At 38.0% G+C, this 12,880-nt stretch overlaps 2 protein-coding genes across 2 annotated transcripts; both read right to left on the bottom strand.

Annotated features, from left to right (window-relative positions):
• Positions 1 to 211: 211 nt before the first annotated feature.
• On the bottom strand, positions 212 to 1,529 carry LOC104886787 (hypothetical protein). Its single transcript, XM_010671303.4, has one exon. The coding sequence runs from the start codon at positions 1,232 to 1,234 to the stop codon at positions 419 to 421; it is 816 nt and encodes a 271-aa protein (XP_010669605.1). The 5' UTR covers positions 1,235 to 1,529; the 3' UTR covers positions 212 to 418.
• Positions 1,530 to 5,852: 4,323 nt separating this feature from the next.
• LOC104886797 (BAG family molecular chaperone regulator 6) lies at positions 5,853 to 12,677 on the bottom strand. Its single transcript, XM_010671313.4, has 3 exons — positions 12,360 to 12,677; positions 8,240 to 10,172; positions 5,853 to 8,097 (listed from the first exon to the last, which is right to left on the bottom strand). Exons 2-3 carry the CDS (start codon positions 10,109 to 10,111, stop codon positions 6,292 to 6,294), a joined length of 3,678 nt encoding a protein of 1,225 aa, XP_010669615.1. The 5' UTR covers positions 10,112 to 10,172; positions 12,360 to 12,677; the 3' UTR covers positions 5,853 to 6,291.
• Between the last annotated feature and the right edge of the window lie 203 nt (positions 12,678 to 12,880).

Raw genomic sequence — 12,880 nt, 5'->3', positions numbered from 1 at the left:
TATTATACTCCTATTAACAATCAACACTATATTGGTAGCAACCAAGGATGTCTTGGCCTAGTGGTTAAGATTGAGGTGCTGTGAACGATAGGTCACAGGTTCGAACCCCCCTTCCCTTCTTTGTACTTTGTACCGCCTTCGTGGCTCATATGAATAAAAAAAAAACACTATATTGGTAGCAAATTAGTGAAAATGATATGTAACATGTTAATGAACAAATACACTACTTTTATTAGTAATTCCAAAATAGTGAAATTGAATTATAGAACCAAAAACTCCATTACAAAAATATTTAACTAAATCAAAATTCACAAAATAAGGAAAGCTTATTATCAACCTATGTGAGCAATGATTCAGTAAACCAACAAGAATATGATAAACAAAAAAACAAAACCCTAGATTCAATCTCAGCCGTCTATCATCTACCAGTGTCTAAATCCAACGAACCAAAACCCTTGATATTACGATGAGGACTGAATTGTTGTATCTTCTTCTGAAACCCTAAACCACATAGAATAACTCCCTCTTTTTCCTCTTTTCCCGCCATTTCTCTCCTCCCATTCAACTCCTTCAACACATTCGACGCAGAAGCAGAAGACGAGTTAGAAGCGGTTGACTCAGTACCATCGGAGAAATCGAACGAGTCACCTCCACACGACTCGCTGCCGGAACTCAGATCGGAAACACCACGCCGATGATTTTCCCGGCAAAGACTTTCTCCCATAAAGTCACGATATCCAATCGCCGACGATATTCCGGCGAGAGAAAACCCTAATTCTGACGAAGCGTCGATAACCATAACACCGACGTTTAAAACTCCGTGGAACCTTCCAGAAGGACGTCGAATTTGAACAGCGACGCAAGAAGGAAGGCCGATTGAGTTGCGAGTAACGCAGTTGCTGAGGATGAATCTGACGGAGCCGAGAATAGCGTCTTTGAGAACACCAACGGAGAAGATATCGACGGTGAAAGATGAGGTTTGAGAGGAGAGAAAAGCGTCGGAAATTCTGAAAATGAATTTGTCGTTCCAAGTAGGGTTTTCAGCGCCTAGACGATCGACGCGAGTTCGAAGCTTGCGAGAGGGGTTAATGTAAGCGACGGCGTAAGTTTGGAGGCGTCGGAGATTAGTTGAAGGAGGTTTAAGGTTTTGTGCAGAGATTAAGTTGATCTCCAGAAGGTGGGTCCCAGTTGATGGTGATGGTGATGGTGGTGGAAGGTGTGGAGAAGATTTCATTTCTTTCTAGAATGTTCTTGAAAGAACAAGAAAAGAAAAGAAAAGAAATGTGGGGGAAAAAGAGGAGAGAGAAAGAAGAGTGTTTTTTTGGGTGGTGGTGTGGTGGTGGTGGCTGCGGAGGAGGTGGCGTGAGAAACGCCGCGCAGCCAATATGGTGAAACCCAGAAAACTGGGGAGAGTGAGAGTAGTAAATAAGTAAAGTATAAAGACTTTGTTTTAAATAAAAGTTTACGTTTTTTTATTTTGAGTTTATAATTTTGAGAGGACAGTAGACTGTAATTTGGTTGTTTTTTTTTGGGAATTGACAGTTGTTATTTTTCCAATCATTCTTTTAGCTGTTGTATTACGCGTATGATTATTGCGGCTTGGATCTGTAATTCTGTTATCCCCAACTTATTATTTTCAGTTCAATTCAATTCTACTCGATAATACTTTTGCTCTCACATATGACATATCACTATTTATTTCAGTTCAGTTCAACTTTGGACAATACTTTTATTCTCACATATCACTATATATTTCAGTTCAGTTTACTTCAACTATTTTATGTCGAAGAGAACATACTCTTAGAGGTGTTTGCGGTTTGGGTTGGTGATGAAAAGATACAACTAAGACACATTCCATCCTTCAACTTATGGCTTGGGATGTATTTGCTAAACCGGCTTTATGTACCATTGCTTCGGAGTCCGCATTTAGTACCAGGGGCACATGGGCTTGCTTGCTTGCCAATGAACAATTTTAACTATTAACATCGTTCATTATTTTTTAGTGAAAATTATCAAAATACATATCGAGACGAATTTAACAAGATCTCACATGACTACTACCTCTGCTTCTTTTTTTATTATTTGCTACATTGTTGTGTACGGTTTTTAAGGCATTATCTAACCCTTAATATCTCTTATTTCGTTTAAATAAAAAAAAATTGATATTATGAAACTACACGTTGAGACGAATTTAACAAGATCACACATGACTATTTTTTCACCTATAAAATAATCAAAATAATCGGTCAAAGTTAGTGGCTTCATTCCCAAAGTAACAATCTAGCAAATAAAAAAAAGTGAGGGAGTATATTTTTACTCGCATAAATATCACAATAGATAATGAATAAAGGTAGTGGGTGAATAACGTCAAAATTCTATTGTTGCAATAGATAAAATACCAAAGAAGTAAGTACTTCCTCCAACAGTTTCTTTTATCTTGCCGGTTTGATTGTCCACATTTTTCAATATACATTTTTGACCAATTTTTTTTGGTTAAGTTGAGTTATTAGTAAACATTATGTAAAATTGATTTTCTCAAATTATAGTGAGACGAATTCAAAAAGATTATGACATAAATATCTCTTCAATTTGTATCTTTTTTATCTTCAAATTCTTGTGTCATGCTCCAATATTCCAATTAAAAAAATATAAGAAATATGACGTATAAAGTAATAATGGACCACATTTTGTATTATGTGGGACAAATTAGTTTTTATTTTGTATATTTCTCTAGTGACAAATTTTTATATACAAACACTGAAATATTAAAAATAAGCAAATAACTCTTTTTTACAAAAATAAAATAAAATAAAAGATATATACAATGTTGACATTGCTAAAAATATTATGTATTGAAAGATAGAGACTGGAAAGCAGCGGAGATTAAGAGATTTGAACTCGAGACTTTGTGAGCATTCTAACGACATTTTAACTAATTAAGGAAGTTATTTATCAAGTTCGCTACAATGCAGGATAGTAGTGTAACTAGGAAATTTAGTTATTGCTTTCCGAATTCATTTTGGATCCGCTCATGTTTTAACATTGGAAATTTTTCTCACGTACTTTTGAGTTTTGAAGTAATTTTGAAATTGCTCCTTACATTTGGAGAATTTCTCAGATACCCCTAAACTTTGACTTTGTGCTTAAAATACCCTTACTAAGGATGAATACTTAACACCAATAGGTTTTTTTTCTCTCTCTCCTCTCCATCTTTTTCATCTCTTCTTCCACCATCCTCCATTGATGACATCCTAAACCTTCAATCTTCTCTCTCTCATTCCACCTATATGCTTTTATTTGTCCTCCCATCTTCATCTTCTTTATATCTTTTCATGCTCATGTCTCTCATCAATCCATTTTCAATATCTCTTAAAAACTCCACTTCTCCATCTTTTTCCTCTATCTCTCTCCTAAACTTCACTACCCCTTCAGCTTCATTTTTCGTTGTTCTCAGAATATTATTCAAGCACAAATCCAGAAAACTCAATTCCCCTCGAGATGAATGAAAAGACATCCACATAATCGTTCCAAGCCACATGACTCCTTTCCAATGACCTACCATGTCCCTCGGGGGAATTCTGTGGCATTCGGAGCTCGAACCCCAAGAAAGTCCGAAAATATGTATTATAACCTTCAATTTTGGCAATTTTCGGACATTTTTGGATTTTCCGGCCATGGTCATATTTTCTCCTGAAACGTTCCTAGGAAGGCCGATGTGGGTTGTAATGTTGTCGGGGTACTTGGCACCATTTGTATTGCCTCGAAAAGCCTCTAAAAACCTCATTTGTTCATTTCTCTTGAAACTTAAAATTGCCTCGCAATGAGCGTAAAGGCATCCATATTCGTTCCAAGCCACATGACTCTTTTCCAACGACCTCCCATGGCCCTAGGAGGCATCCCGTGTTGTTTGGAGCTCGGGCTCCGAAAAAGTCCGAAAAACGTGTATTATAACCTTCAATTTTGGCTGTTTTTGGGACATTTTTGACTTTTTCGAGTCTGGTCATATTTTCTTCTGAAACAGTCCTAGGGGTGCCGACGTGACTTGTAACGTTGCACGGGTCCTGGCACAATTTTCATTGCCTTGAAAAGCCTCCAATACCTCATTTGTTCATTTCTCGTGAAACCCAAATTGCCTCGAAATCAACGTAAAGGCATCCACATATTCGTTTCAAGCCACATAACTCATTTCCAATAACCTATAATGTCCTTAAGAGGCATCCCGTGGCATTCGGAGCTCGGACCCCTGAAAAGTCTGAAAGCGTGTATTATAACCTTCAATTTTAGTTGTTTTTTGGACATTTTTGGACTTTATCGGACCTTATCATATTTTCTCCCCAATCATTCATATGAGTGCTGACATCATTTCCATTGCCTCGAAAAGCCTCTAAACAACACATATGTTCATTTCTCGTGAAACCAAAAATTGTCTCGAAATAAACGTAGAAGCATTCCCATATTCATTCCAAGCCACATGACTCATTTACAATGACCTCCCATGGCCCTAGGAGACATCCCGTGGCGTTTGGAGCTTGGACCCTGGGAAAATCAGAAAACGTGTATTATAACCTTCAATTTTGGCTGTTTTTAGGACATTTTTGGACTTTTCCGGACTTGGTCATATTTACTTTAGAAACATTCCTAGGAGCGCCGACGTGACTTGTAACGTTGCGCTGGTGCTTAGCACAATTTGCGTTTCCTCGAAAAATCTCTGAACACCCCATTTTTTCATTTTTCGTGAAACCCAAAATTGCTTTGAAATAAACGTAAATGCAACCATAGATTCGTTCCAAACCACATGACTCATTTCTAATGACCTCCCATGTTCCTATGAGGAATCCCGTGGTGTTCGGAGCCCGGACCTTGGGAAAGTCCGAAAGCGTGTATTATAACCTTCAATTTTGGTTGTTTTTGGGAAATTTTTGGACTTTTCCGGACCTCATCATGTTTTCCCCTGAAAGGTTCCTATGAAATCTTATGTGACTTGTAACGTTGCGCGGGTGCTTGATACCATCTTTGTTACCTTAAAAAACTTCTAAATACCCCATTTGTTAATTTCTTGTGAAACCTAAAATGGTCTCGGAATGAACGTAAAGGCAACTACAGATTCGTTCCAAGCCACATGACTGCTTTGCAATGACCTCCCATTCCCCTAGGAGGCATCCCGTGGCGTTCGGAGCTTGGATCCCAAGAAAATCCGAAAGCGTGTATTATAACCTTCAATTTTGGTTGTTTTTGGAACATTTTTGAACTTCTTCGGGCTAGTCATATTTTCTCTCGAAACATTCTTAGGACTGCCGACATGACTTGTAATGTTGCGCTGGTGCTTGGCACAATTTGCATTTCCTCAAATAAACTCTAAACACCACATTTGTTCATTTCTCGTAAAACCTAAAATTGCTTTGAAGTGAACGTAAATGCATCCACATATTCGTCCCAAGCTACAGCAATAAGATGTTTAATTGTCGACAAAAGCTTATGATAATACCTATTGATTATCAATCTTTTGGGTTGTATAACTCGAGCTTGTGTAACTATTTTATTTTATTTTTTGATTAGGAAATTAAGTTAGCACAAGGGCTAACCTCTACAAGGCTACTAGCCTGTAGGAAACACCAACACATTAGCTAGTAAGGCATGCACAACATGCTAAGGAAATAGCTGGGGGTAAGGATCGCCGTTTATCACATCGCTAGAATGCCTAGAAGGTTATAGTGTTACTTTTGGTATGCATGAGAGTTAGGACAATCTTACTTGTAGCTAACTTCTTCTTCTTTTCGGTATGAAAAAACTAACTTGCAACGACTCTAAGAAGCAAAATCCTTCAGCTTGAACAGCGATAAGAAATCTTAGCATAACACAAGAAATAATAACATAAATCCAGTTCTATGTAATAAACGGTAACTTACCCGGCTACATCACTAGAATGCCTAGAAGGTTATAGTAAGTTACTTTTGGTGTGCATGGGAGTTAGGAGTTAGGACAGTCGTACCTTTGGTATGAAAAAGTTAACTTGCAACGACTCTAAGAAGCAAAATTCTTCAGCTTGAACAACGACATAAAATCTCAGCAAAACTCGATTTCGCTTCTTTCATTAGTAATAGTAATTAATGACAAAACCATTTTCAGTTTACTACAGGCCTTGTAGTTCACTCATATAGTCATATACATTCACTCCATATACAACAACATTTGCAGCACTCTCAGACTCAGACTCACACTCAACAGCTTAAACACGAGTATATATAGCCATATAGGACGCAATGTGCTTCGATACGGTCTTCCTCATATACATCAATCAATTTTCCCCATGAAGGACGGAAGACTCTTAACTCTTGCATGCTTTACTGATTTTGATTTTACCTTCTTTCTCTTAGCCAGCTTCCTTTCCAACCCTTTAACCTTACCATTCAGGTTAGATATGGCTTCTTGCTGCTCCTTCCCAGATGCAAGTAGCTTTTCCAACATCTCCCTCAGCTTCTGATACTCTTCTATGATTTTTTCACCCGCTACAGCTGATTTTTGACACTCCAACGATTGTCCTGATGCTCTATCTACAAGAAGTTTCGCATTGCTTATTTCTGGGATCTCCTTAATGATCTCGTCTTCATTTTCCTGAACATGAGGATCCGCGAGTGATATAGTACTCCTCGAGGAACATGCTACGTTGCTTGATTCTCGGCTCTCCTTGATATTCTTATCTTTATTTTCCTTTGAAGGTGGGACTTCAACTGCTTCCTCGACCTGAACAGCAGAGACCTCCCTTTCACCAATTGATTCAAGCACCTTGGTGGTTTCTTCTTCAGCAACTGGCTCCTCAATGTTTCTGGGGCTTATAACAGATACAGCTTCCTGGCCACTAAGTGTCTCGTTATAAGATATCTCAAGTGGCTCATGGTTTTCAGGCTCTATAACCACAATGTCTTCGTTTCCAACTTCTGAACTCCCACTAGGCTGATCCACATCATCTTTATTGAAGTTCCGTGAAGCCTCAGCCTCAATTAGCTCATTGCTGTCATCACTGGTGACCTCTATAGGCGAGTTGGTCACAAAATCTAATTCTTCTTCATTCCTCTCCACTTTGACTGTAGAACCTGCATCTTCATGACGTTGTTCTTCATAGGAAGGAGTGAACATTGCATCCTTGAGAAGCTGTTCTTCACACGGTGGAGCAAACCCTGCATTTTCATGGGGTTGTTCACTGGGAAGAGTGAACCCTCTATCTTCGTGAGGTTGATCTTTATCGAGAGGAGTGAGCTTAGAAGCTCCAGAATCAAGCTCTGATACTGGAATTTCTTTACCCGTGCTTTTATCAACTAATAACTCCTCACCAACCAGTTGAGGCTGTTCCATAACTAGACTTTCTTCTTGATTCATATTTTCTAGCATTGAGCCATAATGCTTCGTCAAGTCTTCGATGTGGGAGACACCACCTAGGGACCTATCAACAACTTTCTGAGGTAATCCTGAAAGCATATTTTCTTCCTGATCTTTGTTCCCAGATTCGCCCTCTCTAGACAGATCGGAAAGCACACATACCTCTTGATCTTCACTCCCAGACACCAAATCATTTTGTACGACTGTGTATTCAGCAGAGCATGCATAAACTCCTTCGGGTGGCTGTCTCTCTGCATTATGCACCTCTATATTTTCTGAACCCAAACCAACACCTCCAACATCTTCATCACTTTTGGCTGGTGACGCCACAATCTCATCTTGAGATTCTTTATTAGATTCCACATTGATCGGTAATGTTTCTGAAGTCTCTTTACTTTCAGAACCACGCATGAGATCCTGACCATGAGAAGATTGCCTTGGAGGTGAGTCACTCGCGCTTATATCCTCCCATTCAAATGCTTTTGCATTTTCATCTTTATTTAGGCTTGAGCATTCAGATGGTTCACTGGAATATTCAACCAGACCTTCAGATTTCTCAACCAAGCCAGGGTTTTCGGAGGATTTAGTAGTAGCTTGAGCAGCAGAGGTATCCTGGACCACCAAAACAGACTTTTGGCTCTCTATTGAGTCAAGTTTTTCTTGTAACATAATCAACTCTTTCGCCACAGATCTTCTGGCATCTCGGATAATTTGGTGCAATCCCTGGAACACAAAATAGAAACATAAGATGTTCTGAAGAAACATCAAATACGTGACCAGTTTCAACATCGACATTAAACACCAAATGAGAGAAGCGCAAGAAAACAAACCGACAAAAAAAATAAGAAATTAAATCACTGTATACCTGTATAGTATCCAGCTTCAGCAACAATTTCATTATGGTCTCTCCAGTAGCTGTTTTCTCCTTGTCATCAAGGGCAGCACGAGACTCGAGCTCTTCAATATGCTTTTTCACATTACTAACCTCTTCACGAACTTCTTCTATTTGTTTGAGCTTCTTCAACGGTTCCCATCTTCTAACGCTATATCCTCGACATGCAGACTGAAGAATAATAGCTGCTTCCATCTCTGACATGGTTCTCCTCTCCTGTTTGCTTTCTTGCTGAGATTCACCAAATGCTTTTTCTCCTAGCACTCCGTCTTCTCCATTACAACTTCCTGCTCTGTCAATATCATTTTGTTGTGCTATCTTTTCCTTACAACCAGCTTCCTTATCTTCCAAATTCTCTGATCCTTTTATTGCCTCTGCTGCACCTTGGGATACTTCAATCTTATCCTGGCCCAATGTCTTCTCTTCTGTGTCGTTGACTTTTATCTCTTTATTTGGCTGTTTACTTTTTCCGCTATAAGTGGCCCTATCAGAATCCTGCCGATTTTCATTAGGAGGACTAGGAGACCTCGAGCTTCCATTACCGTTTTTCTTCTTTGGCGGATCAACCCTCAAGCAAATTGGAGAAAGCTTAGACTTTTTTGTGGGAGATGATGACTGCCTGCCAGTGACAGTCTTCACAGAGTCTTGACTTTCTTTGCTAAGAGGTGCCCGATCAACCTTATGCTCATCCTCTTCCATTAAATCCTTGGGAACAAAGTCCTCCAACTGCTTCACAGGAATTATTTTCACCTTACTCTTATTATCAAGTTTACTGGCAACATCTCCTGCTGTAGACTTCCCTTTTTCTGCTCCATTATCAGAATTCTCAGATTTCCTTGGAGCAACCTTTACATTGTAAACGGGGTCTTCAGAGGTGTCACCCGAAGATTCATCTTCCAGGCTCTTTCTTTGATTTCCCATTCCTCCGTGATAAGGAATCCAAATCCTAGGCCAAGAGAATTGCTTATTCTGGTCTTTATTCTCTAAATCTTGAGCCTTCTTTTCATGACCGCTCTTGTTCTCTTGGTTACTATTTTGGATTGCGTCTCCACCTTGCATCAGTTGTTTAATGCTGCTCATGTCCAATGGAAATAATCCATTCCTAAGATGTGGACCCTGATCTAATGATTGTGCGCCCTGGTGAGGCTTCGAACCAAGTGAGCCACTTTCAGCATCATGTACCTCTGTCTTGAAAGAATTCCCTTGCACCTCAGGTGTCTTAACATATGGCAAGACTTTCTGTTCGTTCGCCTCATTTTCAACCAACCTTCTCGGCTGCTCTTTGTTCGTTGCGTAGTCAGGTGGAATCCACAAAATTGGATATGGAAAATGGTTCTCTCTACCAGGAATCAACGACTTTCTCGTCGTCTCATCATCTGGCTCTTGCTCTTCAATCTTGAAACTATTACCTCCTTTCACATGGCTTGGATGATCTACGCATCCACAACAATGAAATTGATCTCCTGGTACAGCCTTGTCATATTCATATCTAGGTTGCTCCATGGAATAATGTGGAGGCGGGGGATGGTATATTGGGTGAGACTGAGGGTTAGGAGGATAGCCACCACAAAAGTAAGCTGGTGGTGGTGACGGGAAATGAGAGCAATATGGCCTGAAATTGTAATATGCAGGATATTGGCCATGAGTGCAGTAGTTGTTGCACTGCATTGGAGCTGTATAACCATAGTTGTGAGGCCAAGATTCATAACAAGAGGAGCTTGGTGGGTCTTCCTTCTTTTGAGATGGAATAGCTTCCCAGCAGCTAGGATGATGGTAATATAGAGCGCAAGGCACCTGATTTCTCTGATAAGGATGTGAATTCATGCCTTTGTGGACTGGAAACATCTTCACCACACTTTTGGAAGGCAAAACTTTGTCTTCGAGTTAATAAGCACAAACTTATGACCTACAAATTATTAAGGAATGTAACAGTTTATACAAGCAAAAAAGTTCGAATAGTTTTACAAATCAAACATGAACATTACAATGACATTTGCGAGAAATGGAAAAAGACCATAAGGTATCTGTACAAACAGCAGCAGTCCAACAAACTCGAACTAAATCAACAGCTATTGAACCAAGAGTAGGATGCAATTGATAGCACAATGGCGCACTACCTTATGCATCAGGTAAACATATCCCATGACTTTCGACCTTATAAAAAAAGATCCCTAGGTAAGTAAGAACAAGAACAAAAAAAACCTATGCACTGTGTGGCAACTAGGAAGCACGTCAGATAAGCCTAATTCATCTGTGGAATGAACTGATTATAAGTGCCACATGAAAAAAAATGACGGTATAAGGGCAACATGGAGAACAATGATGATGCGTTTAGTAGGCAATAAATGGCGATAATCAATTATGGGTCTAACACTTCTCCAGCATCCCCATCATCCAGATTAATTATGCATCTAATGTAATTCAAGCATATTGAGAACTTAATTATCTTATGTGAGTTATTGTTGAAACAAATGGAGAATAGAACAGCGAGATTAACTTATATACTCAGATTTGCATCAGCATACCACTGCACACAAGCCAACTAGTTGCATCAGCATAGTATATTTTGTACCAAACCCCATTACTTCAAAATTTAGGCTCAATCATGACAAGTTATACGGTTAAGGAACCACAATTCACAATTTCGATGTTACTCAGTCCTCACCCCAAATTACTTGGGACATTTGCTTCTTTACAATCAAAGTTCTTTGACCATGTTTGTCCACTAATATACAAGAATAATATTATCAAGATTAGTATATGCATCTTTCGTCCTCCGTTCCTATTTGTTCTCTTAGGCTATGTTCAGTTCACCTTATTTTTGCTTATTTCAGATCTAATCAGATGTGATCAGATCGGATCGGAAAAAATAAGTTCAAATCAGATTAGTTCAGATCATGCTTATATTTAAAAATCATTATTACTATTAAATATCTTTCATTACATATTAGTAAAAATTATAATAATTGAATATTAATAAAGTATTCGTTGAGACGAATCAAACAAGACCCATATGACTATATTTTTTCCTATATATTGAGAAAATTTAAAAGATAAGATCTTGTAAATCAGATCAGTTCAGATCAAATTAGATCAGAAAAAATAAGTTCAGATGAGATCAGAAAATTTCAGTGAACTAAACATAGCCTTAATTAGGATCTTTTGGAGAGGAAAAAAAAGAGTCAAAGTAGAAAGAACAAATAATAGCGAAGGGCATATGATTTTGTTCAACACTAGATTTTCATACTACCAAACTCTATAATTTCTAGTAATATGTAAACAAAAATATGAATCTCGTAGCCATGGAAAACAAATGTAGCAACTAAATGGAGACGGATCACGGATGGATTAATTTCCAACATATCCTCCTACTGATTGGGCAGTAAAAATTTCACATTAGCTTTTCTCCAATACTACTTCCAAAATCTAAAACTACTTCCTCCAATTCTATAAAAAGAGAAGAGTATATTTCTATTATCCTGAGGCAATAAACTCCATAATTTCGCAAGAAATGATCAAATTAATCTAAAAATGGACAAACATTATCCAATCTATTGTTAAGAAGTTTAGTTCACTTAATTCGGTATGTATTTCTATCTGCAATGTGGTTAGGAATTCTAATTCAGTACGATTTCCTAATATTAGGTTGTATATATATTCCATATTCTAAACCTTAACAGTGTGTTTGGTTCATTTTTAGTAAAGGAAAGAAAGGGAAGAGAAAGGAAGGGAAGAGAAAGGAAAAGAATGGAAGAGAGAAAAAAAAAAACCTTAATTTTCCATGTTTGGTATAAATTTTCTCTTTCCTTCCGAATTCCCCCGCTTTTGGGAGGAAAGAAAAGTGAAATTTTATTAAAGATTCTTTCCTTCCAATTCCTCCCATTTCCTTTCACTTAATTTTTTTTAATGAACCAAACATTGGAAAGTAATAAATTTCCTTCCACTTCCTTTCCTTTCCTTCCAAATTCCTTCTACCAAACAAACTGTAACACAATCAATCATACATTATTAAAATTACCAATCACGAACAAAAAAAAACAGCATTTCTAATCGAAGCTTAAACCGCAACAAAAATTCAAAAGAAAAAGCTTACAGTTTGATTATTCACAACAGAATAATTGAAATAGATGATCGAAAACCGCCTGACAATCCGCAACTCCTAGTGATCCAATTAACAGTGTGAAAATCGGTCCACAAACCCAGATTAATTGGAGAACTATTAAGGCTTTGTTTTGAACTTCTTTTGTTTTTTTTTTCTTTAATTTTGCTGTGCCAGGAAAAATCTGAAGATTGGTTATATACAGAAATGATGATGAACTAGAAGGAGCACGAAGCAGAGAGAAGACAGAGAAATTCGACATTGTCAAGACTCAAGAGGGTTCCAGATTATTCCTGCAACTTTTCTCTAGATATTTCCTTATCATATGTGACATGTCCTCCTCCTAAATTTTTTTAGAGCTGATTATGGGACGGGTCGGATCAGGTTGGGTTTTTAAAAAAATTATCCATTGATCGGATAGGGCTAAAATTCGGGCCAAAATTTTGTGTTCAAAGTATGCTATTTCAGGCAAAAAAGATAGACTAAAAAACTATTTTTGATTTGCTCAAAGCAAA

The sequence above is a fragment of the Beta vulgaris genome, chromosome 1 (genome assembly GCF_026745355.1).
Source record: "Beta vulgaris subsp. vulgaris cultivar EL10 chromosome 1, EL10.2, whole genome shotgun sequence".
NCBI classification, from domain to species: Eukaryota; Viridiplantae; Streptophyta; class Magnoliopsida; order Caryophyllales; family Amaranthaceae; genus Beta; species Beta vulgaris.
The sequence above is the reverse complement of the archived record's forward strand: the minus strand, read 5'-3'. Positions and strand labels throughout refer to the sequence as shown.